The sequence below is a fragment of the Nothoprocta perdicaria genome, unplaced genomic scaffold (genome assembly GCF_003342845.1).
Source record: "Nothoprocta perdicaria isolate Ctin4 unplaced genomic scaffold, notPer1 scaffold_69, whole genome shotgun sequence".
NCBI lineage: Eukaryota > Metazoa > Chordata > Aves > Tinamiformes > Tinamidae > Nothoprocta > Nothoprocta perdicaria.
This window is the reverse complement of record NW_020455965.1, coordinates 76,296-94,481: the sequence shown is the minus strand read 5'-3', so window position 1 is coordinate 94,481 and position 18,186 is coordinate 76,296. Positions and strand designations below refer to the sequence as shown.

General features: G+C 47.5%; 2 protein-coding genes across 2 annotated transcripts in view; one reads left to right on the top strand and one right to left on the bottom strand.

Annotated features, from left to right (window-relative positions):
- The window catches only part of TECPR2 (tectonin beta-propeller repeat containing 2), a 38,548-nt gene extending 36,802 nt beyond the window's left edge, over nt 1–1,746 (top strand). The window contains exon 20 of the mRNA XM_026050406.1: nt 254–1,746. Coding sequence (XP_025906191.1) covers nt 254–411 — 158 coding nt within the window. The 3' untranslated portion in view covers nt 412–1,746. The remainder of the gene's footprint in view (nt 1–253) is intronic.
- Nucleotides 1,747–16,928: 15,182 nt separating this feature from the next.
- Nucleotides 16,929–18,045, bottom strand: ANKRD9 (ankyrin repeat domain 9). Its single transcript, XM_026050465.1, has one exon. The coding sequence runs from the start codon at nt 17,957–17,959 to the stop codon at nt 17,081–17,083; it is 879 nt and encodes a 292-aa protein (XP_025906250.1). The 5' UTR covers nt 17,960–18,045; the 3' UTR covers nt 16,929–17,080.
- Between the last annotated feature and the right edge of the window lie 141 nt (nt 18,046–18,186).

Genomic DNA, 18,186 nt, shown 5'->3' with positions numbered 1-18,186 from the left:
CTGTTCCACAGTATACCTTTCTATAGTGCCCAAATCGATCATAAACAGGGAGAGATGCATAGTCTAAGTGCTTACTTGGCCGTGAGAGTTTCACCAGGTTGCTCTTCCATGTTAGTAGTAAGTTTTTCTTGACATAACTAGAAAAAGAAAAGTTATTTATTTAATATTATTATGAATATTATTATGAATATTATTTATTTAATATTTTGAAGCCTATTACCTTGATTAAAAGATGGATAATTGTGCTTTGCAGTGACCCCTCTAGATGAACTGTGGGCGATCAGTCCTTCAGGATCCCTTCTCCAGCGCCTCACCAAGACCTTTAGCCATTCCCATAATTTGCAGAAAAATAATGACAATTCTGTTTTGCTTCATACTGATGACTTTGAAGATGAATGGGAAGTGATATGAAGTCTCTCAAGCATGTAAAGCACCAAAAAAAAAAAAAAAGGACATAYTGAATTCCTGTAATGTACGTTCAGAATGTTGGGATCTAAAATCCACTCATATTGGACCTGTGGTATTAGCACTTTTGTATTGGAAGAACTGACCTGTTAAATAGCCCCAAACTGTGAGTTCAGATGTCTGTTCCAGTATCTTTTTGGAGACTTTGTAGGTGTGACATACTGCAATTGTTATACTGTACTACTGTAGCAGCCTCTTTGGAAGTATAACTCTTAACTTAATCTTATTAGCCATGAAAGTGACTATTTTACAAGAGCATGCACACTAACACGTGTACTCCTTTTGAGAAGGAATTCTGTTGCATTAAATATTTCTCTACAGCAGAAACATTAAATATTTCTCATTTTCTTATATTTAGAACTCCAAACTGATGGGAATGCTCTGACTATTGTACATTCTTTAGAACGAGGTTTCTCTTGCAGCATGGAACAAAACATGGCAAAGTATTTCTTAGCAAGATGATCTTGGAACATCTTGATTACACAGCATTGGTGTTGAAAGGAGCTTAGTTTGACCGTTCCCATTTAAGTATCTGCAAGGCTCTTCCATTGTTGTGTTTCTAAACGTTTGGTTCCTTACTTGGCGTCATTAACAAGTGAGAAGTTTGGATTCCACACAGTGTTTGGGGGAGYTTTTGCCCATTTCACATGGCCATGGGGAAGCTGAGAGTTTTGTGAGGGGCAAATCCCACACTGGAATAGGAAGAACTTGCACGCTGGATTTGTAATGCAAAGCAGGAATGTACAGGGCAGCTTTCAGCATACTGTTGTGTTATATTGTGCCTGCAGCCAGTGCTTTAACATTTGGACTCAAGTTGTTTTGAGTACCAAACTTAGATTTATTAAAAGAAAACTGGTAATTACCTGTATATCTCATTAAAAGTTGTGATATTGTGGGAAGGTACTTAACAATATTGTGATTTTTAGCTATGTTAGCTAAATTTTGAAGTGTCTTATACTTGATAGCTGTTGCAGCAGATACATGTGATGAACTGGGAAATAACCTAAGTTAATCATTGCAGTTTATATTTTTTCTTTAAAAAAAMCTCTAAATCTTCTTTAAAGGATACCTCATTTTTAAGCAATAGAACTGTAGACAAGTGGAACTTTAGTTCGGTATGTATGCAGAGGAGTTATTTTATGTTTATTTTAAGCTTATAAATCATCAGAATGTTTAAACAGCTGCTAACCAATACTGAAATGAGCTAGCTTCAGAAAAGGCCAGGAGTTGAAATGTGAGGATGTTTCTGTTTTGACAACTTAATACATAGAAAAAAAAATGTGTTTCCTTTATAACCTCTGTTTTCTTTCAGCATAGACTTGGAACAAACATGGTGCAAGGTGAGAATATCAATCTGTGGAGAAAGAACCAAGTTATGTCACTCTTTCTTTCGTTCTTTCTTCATTTTCTTTTTTTTTTCTTTTTCTTTCTCTCTAGCACTTGTAATGTTGGCTCTCCATTCTCTGTGTGATCTTTCAGTCCTGCAGGGAAGACAGATTTGTTTCCTGTTTACAGATGATAGGTTTGCTTCATTGCTATTTCATCCATATATGGACAATACCCCAGAGGGTTGTGGGGTTTTGGGGTTTTTTTTAGCCTCTCTAGCAGTGGATTGTAATGGAATCAGCTCATGGAATAATCCCTGTCTGTTTTAGGCAAGCATAGCTTGGTGTCTTGAGGACCCTCTAGAAGCTGAAATTCAGCTTRAAAGTGTCTTAAAGGCAGTTCCTGAGTCAGCTTCTTTGGAGAAGGGTTGTGACTACTTACCTGCACCCTGCCAAACTTCAGATGCTGAAATGCRGTGGCTTTATTTAATAGTGACACTTTTGTATTACACTTTCCAAAGTCATCTTAGTAATGGCTTGAGCTTGCTAGCTGTTTGTTTACTGTATAATAATATACCTTGCTATGGTGATTAATATGAAATTGGTGTCAAAAGCTCTTCTTAAACTACTTTTTAGTGTAGCTTTAATAAAATTAGGGTGGGTTTTTTACTTTATTTCTTCTGTATTTAAATTTTTGGTTTTGGTTGTGCTTTGAGACAAGTGCAATAAACTAGATTTTTAAGAAATAAATCGCACTATGGTAAGAGTCATCTGTTGTATGGTTCACATGAGAGTTCTGTTCTCCTGGAAACTATCTTGAACCTAAAGAACAAAATGCATATGAGCCCTCCACCCTATTACTATCCCAGGTAGTATGGAAGTACGAGTACAGGAATCTAAATATTTTGAAATATAAAAGTATAAATTTTTAATTGTGTGTCAAGCCATCTAAATTGTCATCTTTAAAGCAATGACAGTTAAATATTTCTTGCATTTGAATATGATCTTAGTCCATATTAAGGTGGCCTTGCTGTAATAAACTATCTTTCCTTTTGCAATAGGCAGAAATCACTTGGATGTCAAATAGTTTAGGCCTCAGCAAGGAGTTTGCAGGTGCAGTTGCAGCTGGAAAATATTCAAGCAGAGCAGGTTCCATCATGGTGCCATGGCACTCTCCTGTGTATTTGTARTATGTGGGTTCATCAGATGAATTCATGTGTTTCTGTTTTTTAATTCCTTAACTTTACCTCTATTTCTGAGCCGACTCACTCGCCTCCTTTTCCCACTGGGAGGAGAACTGTTGCCATGTGGAGCTGTGATCACTAACTTCACCCAGGAAAGTACAGCAATGACTAATGATGTTTCTGACACTTGAACCCACTTTCAGCAGTAGGCATCCTGTTCAGATCAGGTAGTGATTCAGGTCTTTGCTAATTATCATACCTTTCATCTTGGCAAACCAGTTTGGCTGCTTGTGGTGGCTCCTGCTGTGACCTGGTAGTCTCCTTACAGCATAAGGTTGTTGTGCTGGATGGGAGTGGTCCATTCCAGGTCACAGGTTTGGGAAGTGCAGGTAACTGAGTCACTGCAAAATACTCAGGTAGGTATAGAACAAACTTTGCTTTTCATTGTTTTGCCATAATAAAAAAGTAGTAGAATCATGTTAATGGTGCAAAGCAAATTCTTGACTAATATATCGAGAAAAATACATTGTTTAGGTAAGATAGTTATTAGGATGCATCGTTTTGAAAATGTTAATGAAAATATTGAATTATGGACTTGTGGCATAGCTTTGTCCATATAGGTATAGAGTTGCATTTGTTTCAACTTTCTTCTTTTTGGTGCAACATTACAAGAAGCTGCCCCCTTTGCTTTCCTCCAAACATAGAGAGACATGAAAAGCTCCAGACCCTGTAATATTGCCAGCTCTTGGGGGAGCTACATCATCTCCTGAGGAGATGAGCCCTGRCAAGTGTCACTCAGTCACGTGGGTTACTTCAGACTAGCCCGTGTTTTGCTCTTTTCATTAAGTACAGATTGTTCCTACCAGAGATCTGGGTGGATTTTAAGGGACAACCAAACCCTGTTTGCACAATCAGTAACTCCCAAGTACCTCCCTCTTGCACTGATTGGTAATTGGTAGTGTGCTCTTGTGTAATTTACATGCAGTTATAATATTGCTGTCTTATTGTGTCCACTATTACGTGTGCTCGGGGAAGGGGTATCACCTGGGTGAGGGTCTTTTTGACCGATGGTTGTGATTTTTAATATTATAATAAAGACAGTTCACTTGAGGATACACAGACCTTGGGTTTTCCTGCCAAGCTTGCAATATATTAAAAAAAAAAAAAAAAAAAAAAAAAAAAAAAAAAAAAAAAACACTTGATTTTTAATGAGCAGCTCCAGGTTGTCCTTGGTTAAAGAATGCTAACTGTTCTACTGATAAGGTTCCTTCCATCCTTCTGGGATACAGGGCACATCTGTTCTGCTTACTTTAAACAATGTAAATCATCCTTCAACATTTTGAAGTCCTGTATCTGGAGGAATACCCCTAATGATGTGTATGAGGTTATATGGCTGTGCTGTACTTAGCTCTTGAATTTACAGGGCCTGGCTGCAGGATTAATTTGTATATGGTGGACTCGTCGTCTGCTCAGTGTGAATGAGCCTTCGCCAGGAGAAGCTCTGGTATGAACGTACGTAAGTGATCTCCTATATGCAGAATGGGGAAGTAGCATATGTGGTGGCTATGCCTGATAAAGCATAAAATAAGGAAGTGGGCCCTCCTACTTGTAGCTCTTGGTACATGGCTGTATTTTGCTTAGTCATGTGCTGTGTTTAGCACAGTTCACCTAAGCCAGATGGAAGAATAAGTTAATTAGAAAACCTTAGCCAAAAATAAAAGACCCTGAAGAAAATTCCAGGGAGGCACCCAGCAGAGTGCCTGGCACGTGTGCCCAGCTGAGCAGCGGGGATATTAATTATAAAAAAAAAAGAGGTGGGAGGAGATTTACTTGAGCTGCGGGGGAAAGATGCATCYGGCAGCAAGAGACTCCCCTGTCTGTGGATGCAGTAAGAGCCTCGCTGGCCGGTGCTGGGGAGAGCACCGGGTGCAGGGTGCCCGCTGCGGTGACTGAGACTTTACTTGTGCACCTCCCACGCTGGGCTTGTGGGACCCGCTTTGTGCCCCAACAGAGGGGCTCCCGTCTGCGCCCTCCCCGGCAGCCCCGGCCCTCCGGCTCCAGGAGCACTGCGGAGCCGGCGCGTCGGCGATCGGTGCCCCTGAGCGGGGCACGTTCGCTGCCCCTGAAAGCCAGGCCCTTTAAGGAGAGCGTGATAGATCAGCAGGTCGTTCTTTAAAATACCAAGCTTRGCACTGTTAATTCACTTTTTAATTACTGTAATAATAATAACCGTGTTAAATATTAACATTGATGCTGGAGGTGCTTTTGCAGAAGATCTATCAGGCCTCTGTTCTAATTAGCTGATTATTTAAAAACTTGCCTGCATTCAATAGATGTTTAAAACGGTAGAAAAAAAAAGTGTGGCTGTACTAAGAACAGGTAACTTGAGAGCTAAAACCATGGTGCTTAAGACCATGCTAACATGTTTTTATATTCCTTAGCAGAAAGTGGTTTTTTTTTTTTTTTTTTTTTTTTTGGCAGTTCTTCCATACCCAGTCTCATAACTACCCAGTGCCCAAAGTGTTCCTGGGCAGAAAACAAAAGACTGGGGAGGCTGTTCTGCCTGTTTGAGCTTCTTCCCTTCCTCAACGTCTTGCCACTTCTCATTGTTCTAGAGAGGGATAAGTTGAGCTCTTAGCAGGCTGCGAAGCAGCAACTTCTGCTCAAGCTCTGCCACTATTTAACCCAAAGTTAAGGCCATCAGGCTTTTATTTTCTTATTTTTGTTACCTTTGACTTGGGAGCCCCGTGTGCGTAGGCCTCTGCAGCATGCTTTTCATTTGCCTTCTGCTTTCAACACGGTGACTTCTGAAACCTGATTTTAATAGAAGACTTTTGAGATGGAATATGACGGGTGTTTTTCTACAGGCAAGAGATGCTGTATCTTGCCAGATGAATTTTCAAAACATACTGAGCAAAGGGAGCTCAGCTTTCACTTAAAAGGCCAYGCTTCATTCAATCCCTAAGTGTTGCAAATACATCCAGGGAGATTTCTGAAAGCTGGATTTCGGGGTGGGCTGGCGTCTGTCTTACTGTCAGGGTTCAGAGACTTCGGGTACTGCTGGTCCGTGCAGAACTATACCTGCTAGGGGTGAGACTTCAGTGTCTCCTATAGCATGTTGTTCTGGGCAGAGTGGAGTGCCTCATATTGAGCATTTCTGTGCTCAGTACTGTCCTGCAGGTAACACAGGTCTTCTTCAGAGTTGAGGTTTTCTGCAAAAATTTGTGGCTCAGGACTCTTTTGCATCTAGGGTTCTCTGATGCAATTTCTAAAGTCTGCCAGTGTGGAACATGTCARTATCCTGTAGACATAAATCAAATTCCAGTTTATCCATTGCARGTGAAACTTCAGTTACGTTCTTRTCTAGCTAAATTTCCCYAGATTTCATGCAGTTGTTAATTTAGAAAGTTAATGCCATCGGGAGCAGCACAGRTCTTGTATCTGCCATCTTCACATTTTCTTAACATCTTAATGGATCACAGTGACTTTCAGTTTTAGCCAAGTATCTTTGAAATCCAGCGTCTAATGTTGCATTTGTTACCCATCTTTTAAAGCTGTCTCTTTGAGCATGTACCCTGTGGTTGGCAGATCATTATTCTAATCTTTTCTTCTGCTGTCACGATTTCATCTTTCATTATTGAGCTCTGTTAGTTTTACAACTACCAGCTTGTACAGAGTGAGTAAATTTAGAACAGTGATTCCAGGAATTCTTCAGTAGACTGACCTGGATCACTRCTAAAATGCTCTTTCAGATTTTTCKGCCCTTTTACATCAAACTTYCTGTAAAATCACTGCAGAAGTTGTATGTTTCTGTTAGGCACTTACATTAGCTACTTGTTAGTGCCCTATGGGCCATCATTTAGCAATCGTTGTTCCAGAAACACTTCTGCAGTAAAATGTGTCTATTTACTTGCTTTTATGTGGATAAATCATTGGAAAACTGAAGTGAGGCTTTTTTGTTTGTTTAACATTGTCATTGTTGATCTCTTGGGGATTTTGTTCAGCTGTTTCCCCAATGGCAGATTATCTGAATTCAATTATGTTAAGCTCAAGAATTACTGGTAACAATTATAACCTTACTATGCTGACTAGAGAAAAAAATACATGCTTTTTGTCTGAGAAAACAGACAAAATGTAATGAGGGTTTTAATTAGTGCCAAAACAGACCAGAAAAGTAAGGGCCTGCTAGCTCACTCTTGCTTGATGTCTAGTCCTAGGTAACCGTTGGGTGAAGCTTTCCCCGCGATGGGCCTGGGTATGGCCTGAGGAACGCCGAGGATTTGGCTTCAGGAGGGGGTCTCTGGAGATGGCTCTGCTCTTCTTCAGCCAAGGAAGGGATGTTCTTGGAATCCATCCCAAATCTGGCAAAACAAATGTATCCAATTTGATTCACGTGACAGCCGGACATCATGAAGATCTTCCTTGGCAGTTACCCGTGAAGCTTTAACATTTTGCGGGAAGGAACCAACTTTTTTTCCCCTCCGCTTTTCCCAACATCTCTGCTATAGCCCAGGTCTGTAGGGAGTATCTTTGGGAGCTGTTCTATGGCAGTGGCTGGGGAACAGCAGAGCATCCACTCAGTAGTCATCAAGTCATAGGTGGACTTACGTAGTGGCTTTTGTGTAATTCTTATGGTTTTGGTGCTGGCCTGGTAGTGAAGCCCTTATACACTGCAGAAATGCCAGAATAGTTTGTTTTCCCTCTGACACTAGTGTGTTTGCAGTAAGTTACTAGAAACAGCTGGAAGCACCTGAAATTCAGAAAGGAAGTTATGAGAAAGCCAGTATTAATAACAGAGCCGAGAGGATGACTTGAAATAAAATCGAGGGGCTTAAAAACACACCTGCTTTAATCCACTGCTGCTAGGATGAATGGTGGGAATAGGATAGTTTCAGGGCAAGCTGAACAGAGTAGTTCTCAGCTATGGAAAAAGAATGAATGAAAGAAACTTAGACTTAATGGGAGGAAACTATTGTGCTATTGTCTCTGGGGGGAAATGGTAGCAGTCCCATTGCAGGGAGCTGCTGCATGAGCAGAGGGTGCAATCCCTGCAATGAAGAGAAAGGATGAGAACTCTCCCAGAGCCCTTTAATTTCTTGTTGCTAGGCTTGATTTCTTTATGTAAGCAGTATCACCTTGTTTTCACTTCTTTAGCTACTCATGACCTTTTTGATTCTTTTTGATGGGTCTCAATGGTGTTATCAGGAAGCGAGGGCTTTGGGAGATGCAGGAGGTGGCATCTCCCCTCGTTGGACACAGTTGGACACGCAGCATTTCTGCAAGTCCAGCCTGCAACTATTTTGGCTTACATGTGAAAACAGTCAGGGCTAATTGATGGTGCACAGCTGCCTGTGTGAAAACAGTGCTTTTTATAGCAGAGGAGGCATGAAAGCAACCAACTGGCTAGTAATACCTGTACCATCAACGTGGCTGTTTGGGGTCGGTTGTTTCTGTTTTCAAAGCCAAAGCATCAAGAGCAGAAGATAAGAGGGATTTGACCTCTGCTGGTTTGGCATTGCAACAATGTAATGCATGTGTACCAGGAAAATGGTTAGGTTTGCATAGTAAATTCATTTGGTCAAGCTGCAGACAGTGGTTTCACAAATCCTGTTCCCTCCACAAGTGGATGCTCACATTTAATAGCAGCCTTGGCTTCGGCAGGCCTGAGCTGTGTGGTGCAGCCTTTTTACCTGTGCCCTGTAATTTGTACCAGAGAGGCCGTTTTATGTACTTCCCCTGTGTTCTTGTGGCAGTGACGATCTTTTAGGTATTGGTCAGCAGACAATTTATCTATACATGTGGGCATGTGGAAAAGAAAAGAAACCAGAGGGCAGGCCAGCAGGAAGTGGGAGCTGGCTGCTTGCTGCTGACAGGCTTCCTCTTTTGGTGGTAATTTCCAAATGCTGCTCAGAAAGGAGTAAAGCTGACCGGGCAGGGTGAGGCAGCCCCCATTAACCACAAGTTCAGCAGGGTGTCCAGCTCCAGGGTGYCCCTGCGCTGAGGGGATGGGACTGAGAGTGACGTGGTGTCACTAGGGCAAGTGCATCCCACCGTAATAGAAAAATCAGCAACAAACCAGCAAAGAATTAACCTTTCCGGGAAATTCTGGGAATAAGGTAGGCACGCAAAAATCCTGTGACACAAGTTGATGTTTCACCATTGTGCTGGAGCTTTTTATAGCACAAAGGATACAGCTTTTCCATAGGATCAGAAGTCAAGACTCGGCTGTCACAGTGCAGCCCTCTTCCCAGATGAGGTAACAGCCCCAAGCTCATGAAGCTGAACTGGCTTTTCCTGTTGCAGAAACCAGCTAGTCGAGAGAGGTAAAGCACTCCTTGTGAGCATACCAGTGCCTCYGTGCTGCATGCTGTTATTAATGCCCAGGTCAACATCATGTCATAAAATGACACGTTTGGTAGTTGTCCCATCAGGATRGGTGCCTTCTACTGCATCAGCTGCACTAGCGTTAGGTTTGTATGTGAGTAAAGTTTCAGAGCAGTTTACCTAAAGAATGTGGCCTGATAAGGTCACAGTCCAAAGCAGGGATCCAATTGCACAAACTTGTATGCTTTTATTTTAACAGGGACTCTGCACAGGATTTGTTTGGTATCTGGGCAACCAGTTTCTAAAGCGTCAAATCCGAAGCAGAAGGCAGGAAGGAGTTCTTTTCACTCTGGAACAACAGACTTCCGAAAGCCCTCCCAGCTCCATAGCCTAGATTTGGTACGGTACAGTGCCATTTATTCTCCAAGCATGAACTGAAAATGCTGAAAAGGAGAGTGGATGCAGATCCAGACTGCCAGCTGGGGCCTGTCACATCCCAAAGTGAGTGCTCAGTGCTGCTTAGCACCCCCTGCAAGTGGAGCATTGGCAGAGCAGAGCTTTTCCCTTGAGCTCAAGGTGAGCAGAGCCAAGCTCTGGGGTGCTTGTCCCCTCTCCTGCCTGGCTGTAGCTTACAAGGTTCTTCCCTCACCATTGAGATACCAAGGCTACTTGCTCTCCCTTCCTTCTGCCGTCATTCAGTGGAAGTGGAAAAAGGGAAGAGGGAAGATGGGAATGCAGCAGTCCTGTCTGAGCAGAGCACAGGGGACTGTGGTTTGGCCCAGACTGGTTTAACTGCGCAATGGGAGACACAAATCTGCCTGATAACTGGGACTTGCACGAGTAAAACCGCTATTTGCAGGAACAGCGTGGACTGCTGCAGAGCAGGCTCTGCTGCCAGCTGGCTCGGGTTGAATGAGTGTCTGCGAGACTGGAGGAGTTATCGGCCACCACAGGGCAATATTGATCCCGGGACCTCTGACGATAAAACATTCCTGATACCACCTGAGAAAATGCTGCAGCTCAGAAGCTGGGTTGCCGCCGTGCTGTGTGCTCTCTAAGCTGGTATGGGGAGGAGGTGTGACATGAGCSGGCTCTTCCTTGTGCCATTGCTTGTGCTGTGGGCAGTGCATTGGTGCCACAGGCATGTTGTCACTAGGCATAGCAAAGGAGAGCATATCTGACACGGTGTGATACCAAAGGACATCAGGCCATTGCAACACTCGGGATACCAGTGTTGCCCTCTTTGGCCTCTCTTTGCCTTCATGCTCTCCTAGCTGTGCTGGCTCCTCCTACTCTGTGCTCAGAGGTCTGATCTCACTGAGAGAGCCGGGACTTAGCAAGCCTCCTCAGCAGCGAGGGGGGCATGATGCTGACCATGCCCTTCTCCCATCACCACGTAGTGCTTCCCCTGCTCCCTGCCTGGCAGCAGGGCAGAGTCTCAGAGAGGCTGTGCCTGGGGAGAAGAYTCTCCTCCTGAGGGAGGAATGGGAGATGGGTTGTCTCCTGCAGTAGCCCCAACCTGGGGATGATGGCTGTGGAGATGAGTCATAGTCCTGAACAGACAGACTTGAGTGAAGGGGGTTGGTGAGGAGACGCACCTGGAGCTTGAGGCTTTCACCCAGAGCCTGGTCCCYGGCTTGCTCTCCTGTCAGCAAAGGTTTTGGGTGGTGTTGCCTRCTGTGAACTGACCCTCCTGGAGCAGATTTCGTGCCTACAGGCAGACCATCCCGCACACTGCGCAGCGCCCCAATAACAGCCAGTGTCCCAGGGGCCTCCTCTGTGGGGAAGGCAACCTGGGTGACAGGCACACAGCCGTCCCTGCGTGGCTGCCGTCTCGTTTGAAGGAAACGAGCAAGTTTTATCCTTTAAAATGTTTTATCCAATGAGTGAATCAGTGAGTGAGTCATCCCGGTCTCCCCTCCCGGCAGCTCCTTGCTCAGGTCCCGTCTCGGAGCGTGTTTCTCTGCCAGGGTGTTCTGACACTAACCGCAGCCCTGACGCTCTGGCTGGCAGGGAAGGTGAGGTGGCAGCGAAGCTGAGTCAAGCCCCAGGCATCTGAAGGAGAGGAGCTCGGGGGAGTGGCACTGTCAAGTGAAGCCCTATGGCTCTTTCTGAGTAGTTTTTCCTAGTTCTGCAGTCCCAAAGGTCCCCTGTCCCATCCCTGGCGGGCAGACCTGCAAATATGTGTGAGTTGCAGGTGAATGGAGCAGAGGAGGTGTCTCCCAGCTTTGGGACAAGCAGTCATTTAAGTCACCTCCACTATGGGCAAGTTTCTGCTTTCAWGCAGTCACAGTTACTGGCGTTGTCCTCCTCTCTTCAGGACACAATCTCTTGCAGTAGGGCAACTGCAACATAGGAAACAGAAGGTTTGTGGCCATTTCTTCCCAGAAGCCTGATTTTACGAGTTTAAGACTATTTTGCCCAGCCTGCTTTTGATTTTAGCCCTGTCTGTGCTTGTTGTTGTTTTTAATGAAAGACTGAAATGTGTGAGCTTGAGTGTTTGTATCCCTCAATCTTGTCACTTTAAATTACTGAACATCACTAGCTCTCCTTGCTGCAGAAGCAGGGAGAGAGACTGCGGAGCCCAAGCAGATGGTTGTGGARGAAAGAACGTTCGAAGCCTCAGCTCCTCAAGAGACTTCATTCTCTCTCTTACTGTGGGTTATAAATTACTTAGGCTTTGCTCTAAAAAGCTGCCTTGAACATTGTGTCAGGGAAATGACACTGCGTTACAAATACGAATGTGATGTGCTATAATTAATGTGTTTACTGCAATTTACTTGTACCATTAAAAAGAATCCTAGTGACTACAAAATAAGCTCCGCATGTTAAGAGCAGGCTCCAGAAACCCACCCCACCTCAAACCAGTAGGTAGTAGCAGGGCTGGAGCACAGGAGCAAGGGTCCCATTTGGGGCAGTGGGCTTTGCTGAGGGAGAGAGGGGTACCCAGCTCCGCTTTGCCAAGTTTAGTCAGGGCTGGAGGACAGAGTCTGGTTGCTGCTCTGTGAACAGGAGGTGGGAGGACCAGCAACTCGCCCTCAAAGCCATCAGGCTGTGGGAGAGGAGCTGGTGACTACAGGGAGTCATGTGGCTGGGAGGATGCTGCTCTCCTTGGAGCTGGAAGCTGCTCCCGATGTCTCCCTGTGCTGGCTGAGTCACACAGCCAAGGGCTCTCTGCTTAGAGGAATGGCCTCTCTCTTCCTTTGGCCTCCTTCCATCGCTTTCCCATGGAGAAGCCTGGAGGAAGGGCTTGGCTGGCCCTGATTCCCTGCTCTCAGAGCTTCCTGTCCTTGTGTTCGCTCTAGTTTGCGAGTACAGGGAAAGGGAGACCATCCCACRGTCCCCTCTTGGATTGCAGAATCTCAGCAAGGCTCAGAATGGGTTTTATCAGGCCTAAATTGGGCAACTTGAACTTTTCTGTACTAAGATGTTTTCYTGAAGGAGAAGGGTTGACTGTACACTGTATTTCTCACTAGACCTGTAGTAGAGGGAATTTAACCCCCTACAACTAGTCTGGTTTGAGCTCACCCAGAGCCCTGAGTTATAGGCTCAGACCTTGCCTGAAACCTGCCCGCAGAGCAGAAGTCCAGGCACGGGACAGATCAAAGCCCATTTCTGCCTCCCTCGCTTCTCTAAAGTGTCCCTCTGCCTCCCTCCTTGCTAGCTCACTTTCTAGTGAATTCTCACTTGAAATAATACATTTGCAAGTGAAAGAAATGGATAACTCCCAACTTGGGAATTGGTAGCCTGTGTCATGCAAGCATTTAGCACAGTGGTCTATTCTGACCCTAAAATGCCCATGAAGGTGGTGAGACCTTTACTGTTGGAGGCTTCTGAAACCTTGCTTTATTGATATATTTGAGCTTTCCATTTATCAACCAAACCACCAGCAAAGAGGCACCAGCTCTATCAGGAGCCATGAAGGTGACTGTGGGGGAAGGTTTTTACTCCAGCTGAACCTGGATCCAGTTCTTTTAGCAGCAGCTGTGAGGGATCTGTGGTGTTTGTGCAAACTGTGGTGGTTCTGTTCTTTGTTGTGCTGCGTTAGGATTTGCAACAGAGCCCTGTTCTTGTGCTATGCGTGCGTGTGCACCTGCTTGGTGGGAAGGAAGGAGAGGGAGCAGAGCACTGCAAGCACCACAGATGGGATTCTTGTGGCTGACAATAAAGGATGATCAGATGTGGTCTGAGCATGTTACAGGCAGGGTTTCTTTTTCACACACTTTAGGCAGAGACCACTGAAGCCTTGTTAGGAACTGAGGATCTAACCTGAAAGAGCTTCTGACACCAGCCAGCAATGGAGATACTAACACAGGCGATATGAAAGTTGCTTTGCAAGGATTTGCAGTGCTGTTTAAATATTAAACATGTAGCATGAGTGCCTTGTTTGCCTAGTTGGGAGCATTGATCTGAAGATGGGGTGATGCAACACACAAAGATCTGCTGATGTCAATAGATTTTTATACTGCAAGTAGAACCCTCATACTGGTTTGGATGCCAAGTGGGGGATAGATGGGGATTAGGGATCAAAGCTGGCTCCCTGGCCCTTTTCTAGTCTGTCCTTTCCCTGTCTCTGTCCTGGGTTGTCTTCCCTGCTAGTTTCAACTTTGTTTTCCAAACAAGCTGTAATTCCAGCCCTACCTMTAGCCAAGGTGTCCTCTCCTTGCAGATCTCCTTTCCTAAGGTTACCTGATTCCTTTTTTTCCCTTTATGCCTCTTTAGTTTAGCTTGCAGGAATTGTCCTCACAGAGGAGGCTGCCCATTAGTAGCTCTCTTCCTGCCCCTCTGGAAACGCATGTAACTGTCTCCAGCAGATATCCTTTGAGCAGTGTTGAGTGCGCAGTGACATTAGTTTGGGGCTCATGTTAAGCTTCATATTCTCCATTTATGCATCTTCCTGAAGAGGGTGATGTTCAGATGTGCTCAACAACTGCATCTGCTGCTGGAGTTCAGGCGCCCGCCCCCATGGCCTCTGGCAATCGGCTTTCCGGGTATGGCCACGGCAGGGGCAAAGGCCCAGCTTTTGTGCAGGACAAAACATCCAAGAGTAGGCTTGAGACGCGCCTGACAGCAACAGATTTTCAGACTATTTAAGAAACCTAATTTATATTCCTGGCAATTAACTTTGTTAGCTACTTAATGTTTTGAATAAAAGATGATGGTTGAAAGATCCCTTCCTTTATCCAATATCCTTTAAACACAGCCAGGCCACCGGTGACCTTGCAGAGCAAGCTAAGGCCTGGGACCACYGCAGGGGCACAGCAGTGTCCCGACGCCGGGGCCGTCGCGACGGATTGAGGGGATCCTGCGTGTTTGCCGAGCGAATGGCCCCGCGCTGGCGGGAGGGACCGGGGCCGCGGCGGCCGCTCAGGCCTCGCGCTCCCGCTTTGTCGCCRGGCGCGTGCGGAGGCGGGAGGCAGGGCCTGCCCCGGCCGCTCCCGCCATGGGAGCCCCGAGCGGCCGCCGGTGCCACTGAGGGGGTGTCCCAGGCACCMCATCACGCTGCTCCTCTCCTCCCACCCCGGAGATTTCCTCCCACAGCTCCAGGCGCTTTTCCATGTGCACCTTAGGCCTGGCTGCTTTGCTGCTTCGCTGCTTGKGGAAGAGGCTCCCACAGCGTCATTCCGGAAGAGGTAGTAAATATCCTCAAAGAGAGAATCTAGCAACATTGTTTTTGATTTTATTTTTTTTTAAATGACTGAGAAGGATTAATTCTGTGGAAGCCTCTGTTTTTATTATCAACAAGGTAGCTGAACAGAGCACTGCCGATTGTTACATGCTGGCTTTCCAGCAAGGGAGCTGATTTTCCCATGGTAATGACTTTGAGCCTCTATCGTCTTGTTTTTTTGGGGGAAAAAGAACATTTGCTTTTCCAGGAAGCATTTTCAGCGCTATCAGTCTAAGAATAGCAATCTTCCTGTCGTATCTCAAGTTTCAAAAATCTGGCCTCTTATTGTGCCTGCAGTTTTTTAGCTGAAATACCAGTGTGTTCTGCTGCAACATGAACAGCTTACAGAGCCTCATTCTGTGGTGTTCTTGTTTCTTTTCTAACCAAAATTAATTCTCGAATAAAGCAATTTCTGCCTTAACCATGACCTCTTATCTCTCAGTCCATCAGTTCAGTGATGATCCCAAAGGGAACTGTAACGCTGAGGTAGCTCAAGTGGCAACCCTGCAACCCCACAGTTTTTCTGATGTCTTCCACTAACCCAGACTCCACCAAAGCCCAAGCCCAGGGCTTAGGGGGTTTCTGTTGTTGGGGTGCTGGGGGAGCAGGCACAGCTCCTCCCTGCCAAGCAGGGGCAGTGCCTGTTTAATGGGGAAGCTGCAGCAAGGTGAAGGTTGCAAAGCGCCCGAGCTGGACCAACCCCAACCTTGGAGGCAGGGCCCTATCCCATGAGGGCTTGTCCAGCTGCAGCGGCCAGGAGGCTTTGGGCTACGCCAGAGCATCTCTCGGGAGAGTCCAAATATTTGATGATATCTAGGAGCCTGATATTAATTTATTGACATGCATGTTAAGTGCTCTGGTACCTGTGCTCAGTGGTGGCCAGTGATAGGACAAGGGGCAATGGATACATGTTGAAACAGAGGAAGTTTCATCTGCGTATGAGGAAGAACTTCTTCACTKTGGGAGTGACAGAGCCCTGAAACAGGCTGCCTGGGGAGGTTGTGGAGTCTCCTTCACTGGAGATCTTCAAACCTACCTGGATGCCGCCTTGTGCCRTGTGCTCTCGGTGTCCCTGCTGGACTAGATGATCTCTAGAGGTGCCTTCCCAGCTCAACCGTTCYGTGATTCTGTCCAGGGGCAAGTGGGACTTCCACAAGTTTCTCAGCTGAACTCAGACATGATGCCCTCCTAGGAAGCGGCGGTGGAAGCACCGGAGCCCTGCAGCAAAGCTGCCATAACCTCATGCACCATTCCCAGGCTGAGCAAATCCCATGGGACGTAGCCAAGGGCTGGAGGTCACAGCCCCCTCTCCTGCCTCCAGCCACCCTGCTCCATCCTACGCTACAGCCAGACAACCCCAGAGGGCCTGCACGGATCTCTTCCTGCTCCCGGTCCCCTGGGAATGGCAGGAGRGAAGCTGGGTGCTTCCCCGCCTGCCCTCCTCTCTGCCTGACACACGGCACCTTTGGTTCTCCGCGAGCTGCAGAAAGAACTTTGCAAGGAAACCAACTGTTATTTATGCACATTTGAAAATATGTTTTGTTCAGCTGCGTATCCCTGCCAGCCTTGTTTAGGGAGATTTTAATAGTATCTGGCTTCTCTCTGCTTTTGTGTAMGAGATTAGGAAGTTTTCATCTGTGCCTTTAAAAAAAAACCGCATCCCTGCCAAGATTTATTAGGAGAGCTGTAAAAAAGGAGTCATCCTGTTCCAGGACTGCTAAGCTTATGTAACAGGGAAATCCTAACTAAAAGATACATCTCTCCCCTCTGCAGACTTCAAGGCACAGACCATCTCAGGCTTTTCAGCTTGATCTGCATTTTGATCATATCTGCCACTGGTTTATTTAGCGGTATTTACAAATACATTCTCCCACACACCCTCCTTTGTACATGCCGTGTAACGTTCCTTTAGAAAATGCAGTGCTGAGCACACCTCACCATGAGAATCTTTAAATAAAATATATTGTAAAGTGCCAGATACAATTCTTTTAAAAAAACACAGTTCGAATTAAAACAGACGCTTGGCTGCCTCGGTGGCAGCCTCATACACCGGTCCGGGTTTAGCACACGAGGCTATTCCTGTCCTGCGAGCRGGAGGCTCCGGTACGGCCCCCCTAGCTCTCCAGTTTCAAGTCCAAAGGCTTTAGGAAATGCGGCAGAGGCAGCTCGTCCAGAGCCTCGGGGAACCGCTCCGGCGAAATGGTCCTGATCAAGACGCGCATGGCGCTGACGAAGAGCGACGGCGGCGCCAGGCCCGCCAGGCACTGGAACCGCCTCTCCCCCAGGAGGTCCTGCCAGCGCTGCCGGTTGTCCACGAGCTGCTGCTTCATGGCGAAGCGCAGGTCCGCAGGCACGAAGAGGCAGAGGCAGTCGAGGCAGAGGAGCTTGGCGCGCATGTCAGCGGGCGGCGCCTGGGCCATCTGCTGCAGCAGGGTGTCGAGCGGCGTGTGGCCGGCGGCGTCGCGCAGGCAGGGCGAGGCGCCRTGGCCCAGCAGCAGCAGCAAGCACTCGGGCCGCACCAGCTCGCACGCCACGTGCAAGGCCGTCTTGCCGCCCTCCACGCGGCTGCAGCCCTGGCGGTCCAGGTGGGCGGCGCGGTCGCCGGCCGGGAAGCCCCGCATGGCCTTGAGGATGCGGAAGAGGATGCGGATGCGGTTGTAGCGCACGGCCATGGCCAGGTGCGGCGCGGACGCCTGGCAGCAGCTGAAGCTCTGGCTGGGCACGGCCAGGGCGCCCTGGGGGAACTTAGTCAGCAGGTGCTGGGCGTAGGAGTGGTGGTCGTGCACCAGGGCGTAGAGCAGCGCCTCGGAGGGCGAGTACACGCTCACCTTGCCCCCGTCCTCCCAGTGGAAGACCTCCATGGTGCGCATGTCCTCCAGCAGCCAGGCGGGCAGCAGGTCCCGCACGGCCTGGTAGAAGGCGAACGACGACTTCTTGCACTGCTTCTGCGACTGGGCGCCGCGGCCGCCCACCCAGCGCACGCTCCAGGGCATGGCGGCCCGCGGCGCTCCGGCGGGGCCCTCCAGCCGCCCCGGCGCACAGCGGCCGCATCGGCGCCGGCACCTGCGGGACGGAGCCGGCACGTTAGCGGCGCTGCGCCCAGCCACCGCCCACCCCGCTCCCCGGGAGCCCCGCGGGAACCCTCCTCCGCGGCGCGCGCGCGGGAGCCCGCCGCGCTGCGAGGGCCCCCCCTCCCCCGCCGCGGGACCTCCCCGCCCGC